At 41.5% G+C, this 20,052-nt stretch overlaps 1 protein-coding gene across 2 annotated transcripts in view; it reads left to right on the forward strand.

The window, feature by feature from the left end:
• The window catches only part of LOC110520315 (ubiquitin-conjugating enzyme E2 E3), a 39,517-nt gene that overhangs the window by 15,481 nt on the left and 3,984 nt on the right, over positions 1 to 20,052 (forward strand). For both annotated transcript variants that reach the window (XM_036974822.1, XM_036974823.1), the window contains exon 4: positions 6,886 to 7,018. In XM_036974822.1, the coding sequence (XP_036830717.1) occupies positions 6,886 to 7,018 (133 nt within the window). The remainder of the gene's footprint in view (positions 1 to 6,885; positions 7,019 to 20,052) is intronic.

Genomic DNA, 20,052 nt, shown 5'->3' on the forward strand with positions numbered 1-20,052 from the left:
GTCTCTCTCTCTCTCCCGTTGTATCATAGTCAGAGGAGATGAATAGGGCTGCTCTCTTTCATGACTGTCTGCCTTGTCATAATCCACAATTAAATGTCTTGGCATATCCCTTAGCAACAGGTCTTGCCAGAGAGAGAGAGAAAGAGCAGCTTTGTAGCCCAGCTACACATGCATGCACACACACACACACACACACAAACACACACACACACACAAAGGCGATACCTCGTCAGGGATGATTCATCTCTCAGTTGGTCTCCTCCGCTCCTCCGCAGATCCCACCTCCTCAGTCCTCCCCTGGGACATATATTATAGAAGCACTGCTATCCTCGTCTTCAATGTCCTGGTTGCCTAGTGGTGAAAAGCGTTGGGCCAGTTACCAAAAGGTTGCTGATTTGAATCCTGGAGCCGGCTAGGCGGAAATCTGCCGGTGTGCCCTTGAGCAAGGCACTTCGTCTTAATTGCTCCTGTAAGTCGCTCTGGATAAGAGCGTTAGCTAAAATGTAAATGTAATGGTGTGATTTGATTGTGTGTTGGTTTACCTTGTAGTAAACATAATCATGAATGTATTACTCTCCCAGGGCTTTTTAAAACGGGTTAATGTTTGCTTAAAAGCATGAAACTGTGTTGTGTTTGTTGACTAGTGTGTGATTGTCCTGTATCGTGTTGATCTGGGCTGGCATGATGCTCTCAGCATAACTTAAAGCTCTACTATAATACACCACATACAATGCTTATTTTTCTCTCTCTGCACTAAATACTCTGTCACTGCAGAGAGACAGCCACCTCAGAAACCACTTCCTGCATTGTGTTTCAGAATAGCACCAGACAGTGTTGCTCATTCACCATGTTTGTAACTGGAAGGATCTGGGTTGTAGAGCAAAGTGTTAGAGGTAATAACAGAGATTTTGCACCATGTTTTATAAGAATGACTATGCCTGAAGAATTCCCCTAAGACCCAATTCAGAATTGACACCTTTCCTACGCACTTCTCAGCAGTTAGTACTCAGACGTACCTTATGATGGTGCATAACGGACTTTGCAGGCTGAATACATTTATTTCAACCGCTGAAAACCCTCCAACTTTTTTTTTCAATAAGGTTTTCAGTACATGTACCTTTAATTAGATCCCTGCGGGTTCAGAATACTGAAAGTTTCACTGAAAGAAAGCCATCTAAATACATGGATACTCGTCTCTGTTTCAGTACCAACTGGTAGATTAAAATAATTATCTGATTTTGTAGATTATTTAGGCACATTTTAGGGTTAGGAAAGTATGTATGAAAACAGGGTTGGAGAGGCTTTATGTATGAAATATATTGATGATTACCCAGGGTGGTGTGTCTGACTCCCTCCTCTCTATATCTCTCTTTCAATTCAATTCAAGGGGCTTTATTGGCATATGTTTACCTTGCCAAAGCAAGTGAAATAGATAATAAATACAATTGAAATAAACAATACAAAATTCCAAAAGAAAGAAGACATTCTTCATAAAAAAGGTATAATTTGAGTGAATGATATCATAAATAGGACAGGTGGAGTTATGTCACACATGCAGCTAACACAGACATATGGAAATGTCTGCTCTACCCAAAATTACAACCAATTCATTGCAGCATTACCACCAAAATGGAAGAGGCAAGTAGAAGGGGAAAAAGTAAGGAACTTGTATGTCTGCCCTGTATTAAAGAAGATAACTGGTTAAAGAAAAGTGTGATAAATAAAAACATATACCAATTTAATTTAAGAACCAAAAAACTTGACAGCTGTGCCATATAAATTGCAAAATAGTTGGGAAGAGATTTTCGCTGTACCCATTCCATGGCACATGGTTTATGAATTGATACGCAAAACGATGCCGGATTCAAAACTTCTAATTCTTCAATTTAAATTACTATACAGAATTCTTGCAACCAATAGAATGTTATATATATGGGGGATACAATCTTCCCAGCTCTGCAGATTTTGCTGTGAGGAGGCAGAGTCATTAGATCATTTATTTTGGTATTGCCCATTTGTAGCTTGTTTTTGGTCACAGGTCCAGGAATGTCTGAAGAATTGCAACATTAGCCTAGAACTAACGCTGCAGATAGCAATACTGGGTGATTTGAAAAGCCATAGTCAATCAATAATATAATAATTATTTTAGCAAAACATTTTATTTTTAATTTACAATCTGTAGAAGCTATGAGAGTAGAAAGGTTCAGTACTTTTGTGAAGCAGCACAGTTGAAAAATAAATGGCAAATAGAGATTCAAAATGGATGATGTTGAGAGATAGATGGGAGAGGTTGAATGGAGCTGAAGGGTGGGACTAATAACAAGACAACCAATGTAAAACATACGGGCTCTGTAAAATGTATATAGGTTCAGAAATTCTGTGAAATAGCACAGTTACAAATACAAATCAAACTGAATGGACATCAGAAATAGAGGAAGGACTAAAAACAAACAAAATATAACTATTGTAAAATAGATTGTGTCTGTAAAATGTGTATAAGATGTTTAAACTGAAGGTAGAAGCCTAAGTGTTTATTAGTTTACTCCAATTGGAGGAAGGGTGGTAGGGTTTGTGGGGAATAATAAAGGTATATTCTTTAAAAAGTATGTATATCTATATAGGTGTGTGTATGCATATATGTGTGTACAGTGCCTTGCGAAAATATTCGGCCCCCTTGAACTTTGCGACCTTTTGCCACATTTCAGGCTTCAAACATAAAGTTATAAAACTGTATTTTTTGTGAAGAATCAACAACAAGTGTGACACAATCATGAAGTGGAACGACATTTATTGGATATTTCAAACTTTTTTAACAAATCAAAAACTGAAAAATTGGGCGTGCAAAATTATTCAGCCCCTTTACTTTCAGTGCAGCAAACTCTCTCCAGAAGTTCAGTGAGGATCTCTGAATGATCCAATGTTGACCTAAATGACTAATGATGATAAATACAATCCACCTGTGTGTAATCAAGTCTCTGTATAAATGCACCTGCACTGTGATAGTCTCAGAGGTCCGTTAAAAGCGCAGAGAGCATCATGAAGAACAAGGAACACACCAGGCAGGTCCGAGATACTGTTGTGAAGAAGTTTAAAGCCGGATTTGGATACAAAAAGATTTCCCAAGCTTTAAACATCCCAAGGAGCACTGTGCAAGCGATAATTTTGAAATGGAAGGAGTATCAGACCACTGCAAATCTACTAAGACCTGGCCGTCCCTCTAAACTTTCAGCTCATACAAGGAGAAGACTGATCAGAGATGCAGCCAAGAGGCCCATGATCACTCTGGATGAACTGCAGAGATCTACAGCTGAGGTGGGAGACTCTGTCCATAGGACAACAATCAGTCGTATATTGCACCAATCTGGCCTTTATGGAAGAGTGGCAAGAAGAAAGCCATTTCTTAAAGATATCCATAAAAAGTGTTGTTTAAAGTTTGCCACAAGCCACCTGGGAGACACACCAAACGTGGAAGAAGGTGCTCTGGTCAGATGAAACCAAAATTGAACTTTTTGGCAACAATGCAAAACGTTATGTTTGGCGTAAAAGCAACACAGCTGAACACACCATCCCCACTGTCAAACATGGTGTTGGCAGCATCATGGTTTGGGCCTGCTTTTCTTCAGCAGGGACAGGGAAGATGGTTAAAATTGATGGGAAGATGGATGGAGCCAAATACAGGACCATTCTGGAAGAAAACCTGATGGAGTCTGCAAAAAACCTGAGACTGGGACGGAGATTTGTCTTCCAACAAGACAATGATCCAAAACATAAAGCAAAATCTACAATGGAATGGTTCAAAAATAAACATATCCAGGTGTTAGAATGGTCAAGTCAAAGTCAAGACCTGAATCCAATCGAGAATCTGTGGAAAGAACTGAAAACTGCTGTTCACAAATGCTCTCCATCCAACCTCACTGAGCTCGAGCTGTTTTGCAAGGAGGAATGGGAAAACATTTCAGTCTCTTGATGTGCAAAACTGATAGAGACATGCCCCAAGCGACTTACAGCTGTAATCGCAGCAAAATGTGGCGCTACTAAGTATTAACTTAAGGGGGCTGAATAATTTTGCACGCCCAATTTTTGAAATATCCAATAAATGTCGTTCCACTTCATGATTGTGTCCCACTTGTTGTTGATTCTTCACAAAAAATACAGTTTTATATCTTTATGTTTGAAGCCTGAAATGTGGCAAAAGGTCGCAAAGTTCAAGGGGGCCGAATACTTTCGCAAGGCACTGTATGTGTATGCATACGTGTATGTATATGTATTCATATATTTACCCCAAAAATATATGGGGGATTGGAAATGATGCAGACAATTACATTGATGGAAGTAACAATCTTTCCTCAATATTAAAGTGATCCACCCTGTTAAAAAAAAATTATAATAATAAAAAACTATAGTTTTGGCAAGTCGGTTAGGACATCTACTTTGTGCATGACACAAGACATTTTTCCAACAATTGTTTACAGACAGATTATTTCACTTATAATTCACTGTATCACATTTCCAGTGTGTCAGAAGATTACATACACTAAGTTGACTGTGCCTTTAAAAGGTTTGGAAAATTCCAGAAAATGATGTCATGGCTTTAGAAGCTTCTGATAGGCTAATTGACATAATTTGAGTCAATTGGAGGCGTACCTGTGGATGTATTTCAAGGCCTACCTTCAAACTTAATGCCTCTTTGCTTGACATCATGGGAAAATCAAAAGAAATCAGCCAAGACCTCAGAAAATTGTAGACCTCCTCGTCTGGTTCATCCTTGGGAGCAATTTCCAAACGCCTGAAGGTACCACATTTATCTGTACAAACAATAGTACGTAAGTATAAACACCATGGGACCACGCAGCTGTCATACCACTCAGGGAGGCGTTCTGTCTCCTAGAAATGAATGTACTTTGCTGCGAAAAGTGCAAATCAATCCCAGGACAACAGCAAAGGACCTTGTGAAGATGCTGGAGGAAACAGATACGAAAGTATCAATATCCAATAGTAAAACGAGTCCTATATCGACATAACCTGAAAGGCCGCTCAGCAAGGAGAGGAGAGGCTTGTAAGCCGAAGAACACCATCCCAGCCGTGAAGCACAGGGGTGGCAGCATCATGTTGTGGGGGTGCTTTGCTGCAGGAGGGATTGGTGCACTTCACAAAATAGATGGCATCATGAGGTAGGAAAATTGTGGATATATTGACGCAACATCTCAAGACATCATGCAGGAAGATAAATCCTTGGTCGCAAGTGGGTCTTCCAAATGGACAATGACCCCAAGCATACTTCCAAAGTTGTGGCAAAATGGCTTAGGGACAACAGAGTCAAGGTATTGGAGTGGCCATCACAAAGCCCTGACCTCAATCCTATAGAACATTTGTTGGCAGAACTGAAAATGTGTGCGCGAGCAAGGAGGCCTACAAACCTGACTCAGTTACACCAGCTTTGTCAGGAGGACAAAATTCACCCAATTTATTGTGGGAAGCTTGTGGAAGGCTACCCAAAATGTTTGACCCAAGTTAAACAATTTGAAGACAATGCTACCAAGTACAAATTGAGTGTATGTAAACTTCTGACCCGCTGATGAAAGAAATAAAAGCTGAAATAAATCATTTTCTCTACTATTATTCTGACATTTCACATTATTAAAATAAAGTGGTGATCCTAACTGACCTAAGACAGGGAATTTTTACTCTGTCAGAAATTGTGGAAAACTGAGTTTAAATGTACTTGGCTAAGGTGTATGTAAACTTCCGACTTCAGCTGTATATAAAAAATAATAATCCCTGTTTTAGGTCAGTTAGGATCACCACTTCATTTTAAGATTGTGAAATGTCAGAATAATAGTAGAAAGAATGATTTATTTCAACTTTTTTTTCTTAGCCTATCAGAAGCTTCTAAAGCCATGACACCGTTATCTGTAATTGTCTAATCTTTTTAAAGGCACAGTCAACTTAGTGTATGTAATCTTCTGACACACTGGAAATGTGATACAGTGAATTATAAGTGAAATAATCTGTCTGTAAACAATTGTTGGAAAAATGACTTGTGTCATGCACAAAGTAGATGTCCGAACCAACTTGCCAAAACTATAGTTTGTTAACATGAAATTTGTGCAGTGGTTGAAAAACGAGTTTTAATGACTCCAACCTAAGCGTTTTTAAACTTCCGACTTCAATTGTATATCTATATATCTCAAGGCTACTGACAGACATGTTGGTTGAGTGTGTGTGTGCATGTGTACGTGAGAGCGTGCTTGTGTGTGGTCTTTTTATCACCTGGTAATGGAGCTGAGGGTGAGGAGTGAGGACAGTGTAGATAAGTGTCTGCCAGCTCAAGGCAGCATCATCTAGGGCTGTGGTGGTCATGAAATTTTGTAAGCCGGTGATTGTCAAGCAAATAACTCACAGTCTCACGGTACTTGCCTGTTAATTAACATAAACACATTTAGCATCTCCTGGCTTCCATGCATAGCCTACAAGCCGATGATGCTGACCTTTGGAACATCAACATTTTAAGTCTAATAAATCCATGTAATATAGCCTACACCTTCACAAAAAAATCCATTATTTATTTTAGACAGTTCTGAAGAAACATATGAAGAAAATGTTGTCTATTTCAGAAGGACAGAATAGTATACTCTAAGTTATCCTTATGTTAAGCCCTGTTCTGGCAATGCCGTATGGTTGTGGGCTGCACTAGTTAATTTAGCAGACAAGATTTTTTGAGAATTCTGTGGCATTATTTTATAGTATGAAGAATACAATTGAACAAAGCTGAATAAAATAGAAAGGAAATTTTCTCCAAGTGATTTGAGGGAGTGCACACATGCTGTTATTCTGTGTTGAGCGGTGTTTCACTCCCTCTGTTCTGTTGTCTTTGTTTGTTTGCAGTGCGGGACCCAAGGGAGACAACATCTATGAATGGAGATCCACCATCCTGGGACCACCAGGCTCGGTGTACGAGGGAGGGGTCTTCTTCTTAGATATCACCTTCTCATCCGACTACCCCTTCAAGCCACCAAAGGTACTGAATGTTTAATCACTTGCTTTGTAGGTTTAGAGGTCGGAGTATTAACTGTTAACAGCTCAGTAACATGGCCCACATGGCTCTTTTCAAAAGTAGTGCACTAAGTAGGGAATAGGGTGTAATTTGGTATGCAGCCTTTGTCTGCAGCTAGTCCGCAGCTAGTCCTCTATCGTTATTCATGGAGGTAGAGCAGTTTGCTGAGGTCATCAGTTGAAACATTGAAGCTGATAAACATGATGTCTTGTCTTGTGTTTGTTGACTAACTGTGGCGGCGCCCGGCCATCATCTCCTTGAGGCTATTATGCACGACACAGTAGCAATAACACTACAGCACTCTGCGCTACTGTCATATGACTGTGGAGACCAGGGGACCAGAATAACCCTGAACCATTTAACACAATGCTGTTATTGAGAGAGAGACAGGCAGCAGTGGTGGTTTCAGTCTCGGTCAGACGTGGCTTTGTGGCTGTGTGATACTGGGCACTAAGGGAGAAGGACAGCAAAGCTTGAATGGGTCCCCCAAATGGCACCCTATTTCCTACATAGTTCACTACTTTTGACCAGAGCCCATAGGGCTCAGGTCAAACGTAGTGTACTATTTAGGGAATAGGGTGCCGTTTGGGATGTAGACTCTGTGTGTTATAGGCACTGCAGGGACTCCTCTTTTTTAGAGCCATTTACTGAGTTTACAGCATATATTCTCATTAACCTTTTCACACTTGAGTTCCAAATATCTCTAACCGTCGCCCCAGCGTGAGTTATTTTATGCGCGTAATGTCAGAATGCACTCAATGTTCCAAAATGTGATTGTTACACAACAGGACAGTTAACCCGCGCTGTCCTCAAACCAAGGCATGCTGCCTGCTAATTATGTTTCAATTTGTCAATTTTAAATTATTTTCTAACAATTTGAATTAAGATGTGTTCTGCCTCCTCATTAATTCACATAAAATGTAGCCCATTTCACTGTTGTGGACAATTTATGTTTGAGGCTCTACTGAGTCAGACAAACTTCTCTATTTGTCACATACACATGGTTAGCAGATGTTAATGCTAGTGTAGCGAAATGCTTGTGCTTCTAGTTCCGACAATGCAGAAATAACCAACGAGTAATCTAACCTAACAATTCCACAACTACTACCTTATACACACAAGTGTAAAGGGATAAAGAACATGTACATAAAGATATATGAATGAGTGATGGTACAGAACGGCATAGGCAAGATGCAGTAGATGGTATCGAGTACAGTAAATACATATGACATGAGTAGTGTAGGGTATGTAAACATTATATTAAGTGGCATTGTTTAAAGTGGCTAGTGATACATGTATTACATAAAGATGGCAAGATGCAGTAGATATAGAGTACAGTATATACATATACATATGAGATGAGTAATGTAGGGTATGTAAACATTATATTAAGTGGCATTGTTTAAAGTGGCTAGTGATACATTATTAAAGTGAGCTAGAGTTGAGTTAGTATGTTGGCAGCAGCCACTCAATGTTAGTGGTGGCTGTTTAACAGTCTGATGTCCTTGAGATGGAAGCTGTTTTTCAGTTTTGCGGTCCCTACTTTGATGCACCTGTACTGACCTTGCCTTCTGGATGATAGCGGGGTGAACAGGCAGTGGCTCGGGTGGTTGTTGTCCTTGATGATCTTTATGGCCTTCCTGTGACATCGGGTGGTGTAGGTGTCCTGGAGGGCAGGTAGTGTTCCCCCATGGTGATGCGTTGTGCAGACCTCACTACCCTCTGGAGAGCCTTACGTTTGTGGGCGGAGCAGTTGCCGTACCAGGCGGTGATACAGCCCGACAGGATGCTCTCGATTGTGCATTTGTAGATGTTTGTGGGTGCTTTTGGTGACAAGCCGAATTTCTTCAGCCTCTTGAGGTTGAAAAGGCGCTGCTGTGCCTTCTTCACAACGCTGTCTGTGGGGGTGGACCAATTCAGTTTGTCCGTGATGTGTACGGCGAGGAACTTTAAACTTACTACCCTCTCCACTACTGTCCCGTCGATGTGGATAGGGGGGCTCCCTCTGCTGTTTCCTGAAGTCCACGATCATCTCCTTTGTTTTGTTGACGTTGAGTGTGAGGTTATTTTCCTGACACCACACTCCGAGGGCCCTCACCTCCTCCCTGTAGGCCGTCTCGTCGTTGTTGGTAATCAAGCCTACCACTGTAGTGTCGTCTGCAAACTTGATTATTGAGTTGGTGGTGTGCATGGCCACGCAGTCGTGGGTGAACAAGGAGTACAGGAGAGGGCTCAGAACGCACCCTTGTGGGGCCCCAGTGTTGAGGATCAGCTGGTTGGAGATGTTGTTACCTACACTCACCACCTGAGGGCGGCCCGCCAGGAAGTCCAGTACCCAGTTGCATAGGGCGGGGTCGAGATTGGGGTGGTAAGCAAATTGGAGTGGGTCTAGGGTGTCAGGTAGGGTGGAGGTGATATGGTCCTTGACTAGTCTCGCAAAGCACTTCATGATGACGGAAGTGAGTGCTACGGGGCGGTAGTCGTTTTGCTCAGTTACCTTAGCTTTCTTGGGAACAGGAACAATGGTGGCCCTCTTGAAGCATGTGGGAACAGCAGACTGGGATAAGGATTGATTGAATATGTCCGTAAACACCCCAGCCAGCTGGTCTGCGCATGCTCTGAGGACGCGGCTGTGGATGCCGTCTGGGCCTGCAGCCTTGCGAGGGTAAACACGTTTAAATGTTTCATTCACTTCGGCTGCAGTGAAGGAGAGTCCGCAGGTTTTGGTAGCGGGCCATGTCAGTGGCACTGTATTGTCCTCAAAGCGAGCAAAGAAGTTACTTAGTCTGTCTAGGAGCAAGACATCCTGGTCCGCGATGGGACTGGTTTTCTTTTTGTAGTCCGTGATTGACTGTAGACCCTGCCATATACCTCTTGTGTCTGAGCCGTTGAATTGCGATTCTACATTGTCTCTATACTGACGCTTAGCTTGTTTGATTGCCTTGCGGAGGGAATAGCTACACTGTTTATATTAGGTCATGTTTCCAGTCACCTTGCCCAGGTTAAAAGCAGTGGTTCACACTTTCAGTTTCGCGCGAATGCTGCCATCAATCCACAGTTTCTGGTTTGGGACTGTTTTAATAGTTGCTGTGGGTAGGACATCGCCGATACACTTTCTAATGAACTCGCTCACCGAATCAGCATATTCGTCAATGTTGTTGTTGGATGCAATGTGGAACATATCTTAATCCATATGATCGAAGCAGTCTTGAAGCATGGAATCAGATTGGTCGGACCAGCGTTGAACAGACCTGAGCGCAGGAGCTTCTTGTTTTAGTTACTGTCTGTAGGCTAGATGCAACAAAATGGAGTCGTGGTCAGCTTTTCCGAAAGGAGGGCGGGGGTGGACCTTATAAGCGTCGCGGAAGTTAGAATAACAATGATCCAGGATTTTACCAGCTCTGGTTGCACAATCAATATGCTGATAGAATTTAGGGAGTCTTGTTTTCAGATTAGCCTTGTTAAAATTCCCAGCTACAATGAATGCAGCCTCAGGATATGTGGTTTCCAGTTTACATAGAGTCAAATAAAGTTTGTTCAGGGCAATCGATGTGTCTACTTGGGGGGGAATATATACGGCTATGACTGTCATCGAAGAGAATTCCCTTGGTAGATAATGCGGTCGACATTTGATTGTGCGGAATTCTAAGTCATGTAAACAGAAGGACTTGAGTTCCTGTATGTTGTTATGATCACACCACGTCTCGTTAATCATAAGGCATACCCCCCCGCCCCTCTTCTTACCAGAAAGATGCTTGTTTCTGTCGGCACGATGCGTGAAGAAACCAGCTGGCTGCACCGACTCCGATAGCGTCTCTCGAGTGAGCCATGTTTCCGTGAAGCAAAGAACGTTACAGTCTCTGATGTCTCTCTAGAATGCTACCCTTGCTCGGATTTCATCAACCTTGTTGTCAAGAGACTGGACATTGGCGAGTGGTATGCTAGGGAGTGGTGCGCGATGTGCCCGTCTCCGGAGCCTGACCAGAAGACCGCTTCGTTTACCCCTTTTACGGCGACGTTGTTTAGGCTTGCCGGCTGGGATCCGATCCATTGTCCTGGGTGTAAGGCAAAACACAGGATCCGCTTCGGGAAAGTCATATTCCTGGTCGTAATGATGGTGAGTTGACGTTGCTCTTATATTCAGTAGTTCCTCCCGACTATGTAATGAAACCTAAGATTACCTTGGGTACCAATGTAAGAAATAACACGTTAAAAAAAACAAAATACTGCATAGTTTCCTAGGAACGCGAACCGTTCTCTGTCGGCGCCGGAAGACATTGTGCATCTCTAGTCAGAACAGGCCTTGGCAAACCCTTTCCCCCTGGCCTTCATTGATGTTTTTCTTACAAATAATAACTTTGGACATGTGCGCTTTCCTATCAAAGTAAGACCCTTATTTTCTGTATATCTTGTTGTTGTTTCTACTGTAGCATACCGTATGTATATATGGAGCATAATGTATTTACTGTTTTATTCACATGTTTTCAAGTACTGTTGACAAACCATGTATTCCTATTCTTGCATATATTGTAATGGACACATATGATGTGTGTAAAATACTTTTTTGAAGGTTGTACTGATTATGATGAGATAATGCTAAGCTATTTGCCAGCTATGTGTGGCGCCATGTTTGTTGACATCATACAATGCATTCTGGTTGTCTAGTAAGCATCTGTCAGACCTAAGATGTTATAACAAAGGGAGGTGAAGGGATACCCGACTGACTCACACGCTGACCAGACCGCACACGCGCCCGCCATTGCGCGCATGTTGATTTTGTCCACCCATCAAAATAAACTCTGAACCAACTGTATTAACTTGGGGACAGCTTGAAAAGCATTAAACATTCGTGGAAATTTAGCTAGCTTGCTGTTGCTAGCTAATTTGTCCTGGTATATAAACATTGGGATGCTATTTTACCTGAAATGCACAAGGTCCTCTACTCCGACAATTAATCCACAGATAAAACGGTAAACCCAGTTAGATCCTAGTAATCGCTCCTCCTTCAGGCTTCTTCTTTGGACTTTCTATAGCGGTAGGCAACAAACTTTAAGCTGCATTACCACTTCCAATTGGACTGGAGTGTGGACCTCAGTTCATCTTTCAATCACCCACGTGGGTATATGCTCCAAAAACCAATGAAGAGATGGCACGTGGGTATATGCTCCTAAAAACCAATGAAGAGATGGCACGTGGGTATATGCTCCTAAAAACCAATGAGGAGATGGAAGAGGCAGGACTTGCAGCGCGTCAAGCGTCACAAATAGAATCGAGTTCTATTTTAGCGCCTGGCTACGCAGACGCTTGCGAGCAGTGTGGGTGCAGTGATTGAATAACATATGTGCACATTTATTTTGCATTGCTTGCGCACACGACGCGAGCGCGCTTTCAAGACAATTGAGAACTCTGAAAAATACGAGGTCAAATCATGATGTCAGTGATCTTCAGGTCGGAAAGTCAGAGCTCTAGAAAGAGGCCCCAGTTCCCGAGCTGTAGGATTTCTTTACAGTCTAAGCTTGTTTTTTCTGAGTTCCCAGTTATCTTGAACGCACTGAAGTCGCAAGTTGGAGATGTTAGGTCGCTAACTTATGTTTTGTTTTTTGTCAGCGCAACCTGTTTTTTAGACTGGTTTATGGAATGAGTTGTTACTACTGTTCCAATCAAATATATGGTTCGCTGCAGGGACCACATACATGTCAAAGGGTTAATACAGACTTCTAACAGAAGGCTTTACTGTTTATTATGTTTCTGAAAAAACTTTACAGAATCTGGATTTAATCTGGATCATAATTGCTTTCTGGGGGTGGAGGGGAACTAGCTACTATGGTTAGTTCTACCCCATTTCACATAAAAACAAATTAGCCACGGAACTTAATGTTTTACCACTCTACTGGTCATGATATGTTTGCTCTGTCCAGCAGTTATAGTACTAAACATTAGCCTTTACAGTGGTTATGGGAATAAAATACATTCTTTATTAACATGCCATATAGATGGCACAAACAGTTTAGAGAGAGAGAGAGCTACTGATTACCCTCCTCTCTATCTCTGTCTTTCAATTCAATTTAAAGGTCTTTATTGGCATGGGGAATATATGTTTACTTGCCAAAGCAAGTGAAATAGATAATAAATAAAAGTGAAATAAACAATACAAAATTCACAGTAAACGTTACACTCACAAAAGTTCCAAAAGAATGAAGACATTCGATTTGTTTTCAAATTCTTTGTGGGTCTGTATTCTGAGGGAAATATGTGTCTCTAATATGGTCATACATTTGGCAGGGGGTTAGGAAGTGCAGTTCAGTTTCCCCCTCATTCTGTGGGCAGTGTGCATACATAGCCTGTCTTCTCTTGAGAGCCAGGTCTGCCTTCAGCGGCCTTTCTCAATAGCAAGGCTATGCTCACTGAGTCTGTACATAGTCAAAGATTTCCTTAATTTTTGGTCAGTCACAGTAGTTAGGTATTCTGCCACTGTGTACTCTCTGTTTAGGGCCAAATAGCATTCTAGTTTGCTCAGTTTTTTTGTCAATCATTTTCAATGTGTCAAGTAATTCTTTTTTTGTTTTCTCATGATTTGGTTTGGTCTCAGAGCCACAGGAGCTCCAGGTACATGTTTCTGTAGGTGATGGCTTTGTTATGGTAGGTTTGGGAATCGCTTCCTTTTAGGGCGGTTGTAGAATTTAACGGCTCTTTTCTAGAATTTGCGGGTATCAGCCTTATTCTGCTCTGCATGCATTATTTTGTGTTTTACGTCATACACTGAGGATATTTATGCAGAATTCTGCATGCCGAGTCTCAATTTGGTGTTTGTCCCATTTTGTGAATTCTTGGTTGGTGAGCGAAACCCAGACCTTGCAACTGTGAAGGGCAATGGGTTCTATCACTCAAGTATTTTTAGCCAGATCCTAATTGCAGTGTCAAATTTTATGTCCCTTTTGATGGCAAGGAATGCCCTTCTTGCCTGGTCTCTCAGATCGTTGATAGCTTTGTGGAATTTACCTGTGGCGCTGATGTTTAGGCCGAGGTATGTATTGTTTTTTTGTGCGCTCTAGGGCAACAGTGTAGATGGAATTTGTATTTGTGGTCCTGGCAACTGGACCTTTTTTGGAACACCGTTATTTTTGTCTTACTGAGATTTATTGTCAGGGCCCAGGTCTGACAGAATCTGTGCAGAATATCTAGGTGCTACTGTTGGGGACAGACGCACCAGATCATCAGCAAACAGTAGACATTTGACTTCAGATTCTAGTAGGGTGAGGCCGGGTGCTGCAGCCCTCGACAATTTGTGGATTATGTTGAAGAGGGTGGGGCTTAAGCTGCATCCTAGTCTCACCCCCCGGCCCTGTGGAAAGAAATTGGTGTGTGTTTTTGCCAATTTGAACCGCACACTTGTTGTTTGTGTACATGTATTTTATAATGTTTTTCCCCCAACACCAATTTCCAGCAATTTGTATAGCAGGCCTTCATGCCAAATTGAGTCGAAAGCTTTTTTGAAATCAACAAAGCATGAGAAGACTTTGTTTTGTTTTGTTTCTTTGTTTGTCAATTAGGGTGTGCATGGTGAATATGTGGTCTGTCACAGTAATTTGGGAAAAAGCCAATTTGACATTTGCTCAATACATTGTTTTCGCTGAGGATATGTATGAGTCTGCTGTTAATAATAATGCAGAGGATTTTCCCAAGGTTACTGTTGACGCATATCCCATGGTAGTGGGGTCAAATTTGTCTCCACTTTTGTGGATTGATGTGATCAATCCTTGGTTCCAAAATTTGCCGTAATATGCCAGAGCAGAGGATGATGCTAAAGAGTTTAAGTATGGCCAATAGGAATTTGTGGTCTGTATATTTTATTATTTCATTCAGGATACCATCAATCAGGGTTTGTAATTTGTCCTGTAGTTGAATTCAATGTAATTGGAGAATCCAGTGGGTTCTGGTAGTCTTTAACCTGTTGCGACGAGCAAACCCGTATCCGGGAGCGTAATTATAGCCTCAAGCTCATTACCATAACGCAACGTTAACTATTCATGAAAATCGCAAATGAAATGAAATAAATATACTAGCTGACAAGCTTAGCCTTTTGTTAACAACACTGTCATCTCAGATTTTCTAAAAATGCTTTTCAACCATAGCTACACAAGCATTTGTGTAAGAGTATTGATAGCTAGCATAGCATTAAGCCTAGCATTCAACAGGCAACATTTTCACAAAAACAAGAAAAGCATTCAAATAAAATCATTTACCTTTGAAGAACTTCGGATGTTTTCAATGAGGAGACTCAGTTAGATAGCAAATGTTCAGTTTTTCCAAAAATATTATTTGTGTAGGAGAAATCGCTCCGTTTTGTTCATCACGTTTGGCTGAGAAAAAAAACAGAAAATTCAGTCATTACAACGGCAAACTTTTTTCCAAATTAACTCCATAATATCGACAGAAACATGGCAAACGTTGTTTAGAATCAATCCTCAAGGTGTTTTCATCTATTCGATGATAAATCACTCGAGGCAGTTGGGTTTCTCCTCTGAACCAAATTGAAAAATGCACGCACCTGGAGATTACGCAATAGTTTCGACGGAGGACACCGAGCGGACACGTGGTAAATGTAGTCTCTTATGGTCAATTTTCCAATGATATGCCTACAAATACGTCACAATGCTGCAGACACCACGACAGAAAGTGTAGGCTCATTCCTTGCGCATTCACAGCCATATACAGTGCCTTGCGAAAGTATTCGGCCCCCTTGAACTTTGCGACCTTTTGCCACATTTCAGGCTTCAAACATAAAGATATAAAACTGTATTTTTTTGTGAAGAATCAACAACAAGTGGGACACACTCATGAAGTGGAACGACATTTATTGGATATTTCAAACTTTTTTAACAAATCAAAAACTGAAAAATTGGGCGTGCAAAATTATTCAGCCCCTTTACTTTCAGTGCAGCAAACTCTCTCCAGAAGTTCAGTGAGGATCTCTGAATGATCCAATGTTGACCTAAATGACTAATGATGATAAATACAATCCACCTGTGTGTAATCAAGTCTCCGTATAAATGCACCTGCACTGTGATAGTCTCAGAGGTCCGTTAATAGCGCAGAGAGCATCATGAAGAACAAGGAACACACCAGGCAGGTCCGAGATACTGTTGTGAAGAAGTTTAAAGCCGGATTTGGATACAAAAAGATTTCCCAAGCTTTAAACATCCCAAGGAGCACTGTGCAAGCGATAATATTGAAATGGAAGGAGTATCAGACCACTGCAAATCTACCAAGACCTGGCCGTCCCTCTAAACTTTCAGCTCATACAAGGAGAAGACTGATCAGAGATGCAGCCAAGAGGCCCATGATCACTCTGGATGAACTGCAGAGATCTACAGCTGAGGTGGGAGACTCTGTCCATAGGACAACAATCAGTTGTATATTGCACAAATCTGGCCTTTATGGAAGAGTGGCAAGAAGAAAGCCATTTCTTAAAGATATCCATAAAAAGTGTTGTTTAAAGTTTGCCACAAGCCACCTGGGAGACACACCAAACATGTGGAAGAAGGTGCTCTGGTCAGATGAAACCAAAATTGAACTTTTTGGCAACAATGCAAAAAGCTCATCACCCTGAACACACCATCCCCACTGTCAAACATGGTGGTGGCAGCATCATGGTTTGGGCCTGCTTTTCTTCAGCAGGGACAGGGAAGATGGTTAAAATTGATGGGAAGATGGATGGAGCCAAATACAGGACCATTCTGGAAGAAAACCTGATGGAGTCTGCAAAAGACCTGAGACTGGGACGGAGATTTGTCTTCCAACAAGACAATGATCCAAAACATAAAGCAAAATCTACAATGGAATGGTTCAAAAATAAACATATCCAGGTGTTAGAATGGCCAAGTCAAAGTCCAGACCTAAATCCAATCGAGAATCTGTGGAAAGAACTGAAAACTGCTGTTCACAAATGCTCTCCATCCAACCTCACTGAGCTCGAGCTGTTTTGCAAGGAGGAATGGGAAAACATTTCAGTCTCTCGATGTGCAAAACTGATAGAGACATACCCCAAGCGACTTACAGCTGTAATCGCAGCAAAAGGTGGCGCTACAAAGTATTAACTTAAGGGGGCTGAATAATTTTGCACGCCCAGTTTTTCAGTTTTTGATTTGTTAAAAAAGTTTGAAATATCCAATAAATGTTGTTCCACTTCATGATTGTGTCCCACTTCTTGTTGATTCTTCACAAAAAAATAAAGTTTTATATCTTTATGTTTGAAGCCTGAAATGTGGCAAAAGGTCGCAAAGTTCAAGGGGGCCGAATACTTTCGCAAGGCACTGTAAGGAGACATTGGAACACAGCGCATTCAAAATCTGGCTCATTTCCTGTTTGAAATTTCATCTTGGTTTCGCCTGTAGCATTAGTTCTGTGGCACTCACAGACAATATCTTTGCAGTTTTGGAAACGTCAGAGTGTTTTCTTTCCAAACTGTCAATTATATGCATAGTCAAGCATCTTTTCGTGACAAAATATCTTGTTTAAAACAGGAACGTTTTTCATCCAAAAATGAAATACTGCCCCCAGAGTTTCAAGAGGTTAATAATTGATTCTAAGATTTGTATTTGATCATGTCTATGTTTTTGCTGTTTGTTCTTTGTTTTAGAGCCACAAAGATTGGAGAAGTGGTTTATCCATATATCTCTGTTTTGGTTAGATAACGCTTCGTGTTGTTCTTTGTTTAGAGTTTTCCAAATTTCCCAGAGGTGGTTAGATTCTATGGATTCTTCAATTACGTTGAGCTGATTTCTGACTTGCTGTTCTTTCTTTTCCATTTATTTCTGTATTGTTTTAGTGATTCTGGCTCAGGATTCCCGGGTCTCTGTTTTTGGTTGGATAGGTTTCTAAAAAAATGACTTAGCTTTTTGCATTCTTCATCAAGCCATTTGTCATTGTTGTTCGTTTTCTTCGGTTGTCTGCTTGACATTTGTAGATTTGATAGGAAGCTGAAAGGTCAAATATACTGTTTAGGTTTTCTACTGCTAAGTTTACACCTTCACTATTACAGTGAAACATTTTGTCTAGGAAATTGTCTAGAAGGGATTGAATTTGTTGTTGCCTAATAGTGTTTTGGTAGATTTCAGCACTACTTTCCTTCCATCTATACCATTTCTTAATATTATTCAGTTCCTTTGGCTTTGAAGCCTCATGATTGAGCATAGCTTTGTTTAAGTAGAGTGTGATTTTGCTGTAATCTATGGACTGACTGTGAACGCTCTAAGCGATAAAGTAGTCTACATTACTATTGCCAAGAGATTAGTTATAGGTGTACCTACCGTAGGAGTCCCCTTGAAGCCTATCATTGACTATGTACATACCCAGCGTCCGACAGAGCTGCAGGAGTTGTGACCCATTTTTTGTTGGTAATGTTGTCATAGTTGTGTCTAGGGGGGCATATGGGTGAGGGAATGCTGTCACCTCAAACTAAGTGTTTGTTCCCCTGTGTGCTGAGGGTGTCAGGTTCTTGTCCAGTTCTGGCATTTATGTTGCCACAGACTAGTGCATGTCCCTGGGCCAGGCAATTGTTTATCTCCCCCTCTAGGATGGAGAAGCTGTCATTATTAAAGAATGGGTATTCTATTTTGGGGATATATGTAGCACACATGAGGACATTTTTCTCTGTTGAGATCATTTCTATATTAATTTCAAGCCATATGTAAAATGTTCCTGTTTTGACTAATTTAACAGAGTGGGTTAGGTCTCTTCCCTGTTTCACACCTGGTAGTTTGGTGGATGGGACTACCAGCTCTCTGTAACCTAGAGGGCAACCAGTGGGCCCGTCTCCTTTATACCAGGTTTCTTGTAGGATGACAATGGCTGTATTTCCAATTTGATGAAGTCTGGGTTCCTGCTCTTTAGGCCAAAGGCAGATGACTTCAGACCTTGTATATTCTCTCTCTCTCTCTCTCTCTCTCTCTCTCTTCTCTCTCTCTCTCTCTCTCTCTCTCTCTCTCTCTCTCTCTCTCTCTCTCTCTCTCTCTCTCTCTCTCTCTCTCTCTCTCTCTCTCTCTCTCTCTCTCTCTCTCTCTCTCTCTCTCTCTCTCTCTCTCTCTCTCTCTCTCTCTCTCTCTCTCTCTCTCTCTCTCTCTCTCTCTCTCTCTCTCTCTCTCTCTCTCTCTCTCTCTCTCTCTCTCTCTCTCTCTCTCTCTCTCTCTCTCTCTCTCTCTCTCTCTCTCTCTCTCTCTCTCTCTCTCTCTCTCATGTCAAAGGCATAACCACAGCCAGTGGTATCATTAAGATCATCCTCCGTGCCTGGTCTAATTGGTTTTCCTTGCATTAAGGACTTTGTCCCAAATGGCACCCTATTCCTTATATAAAGCACTACTATTGTCAAGTAGTGCACTATATAAGGTGTTATTTTATTTGGGACGCAGAAGGTCTGCTCAGAGGGAGAAGGCTTCAATGGGATGTTAAGAGTCCAAGTTTAAGCATATGTCACCGACCATGGCCCTACTTGAGATTGTATGGAAAGGTTAATAGATGTTCACACACCATTTGCTCCTGGCCTGTGGTCTCCCTGTCTCTCATCTATGGTGTCTTAATGATGTTTTTCTGTTTATAAGGGCAAATGTTGGGACATGGTGAAAGGTTAAGGATGTGAGGTTTAGCTTTGTGAGGTTTAGGTGAGTATAGTATCTGTATCACAACCGGCCGTGATTGGAAGTCCCATAGGGCGGCGCACAATTGGCCCAGCGTCGTCCGGGTAGGGTTTGGCCGGGGTAGGTCGTCATTGTAAATAAGAATTTGTTCTTAACTGACTTGCCTAGTTAAATGAAGGTTAAATAAAAAAATCTGCAGACTGGGAGGTGTGGATTGGCAATGTTCTAGCTCATTTGACACAATGCTTCTTGTCGACTGGAAACAGTTAAAGGTTTTGCTGGTGAATTACAGTAACCGTAATCCTTGCACGCTGTATCGTTGACCCCATTGTTAACACTGTAGCTTATTTTATCTGCCTGGCTGGC

This window comes from Oncorhynchus mykiss, chromosome 3, assembly GCF_013265735.2.
Source record: "Oncorhynchus mykiss isolate Arlee chromosome 3, USDA_OmykA_1.1, whole genome shotgun sequence".
NCBI lineage: Eukaryota > Metazoa > Chordata > Actinopteri > Salmoniformes > Salmonidae > Oncorhynchus > Oncorhynchus mykiss.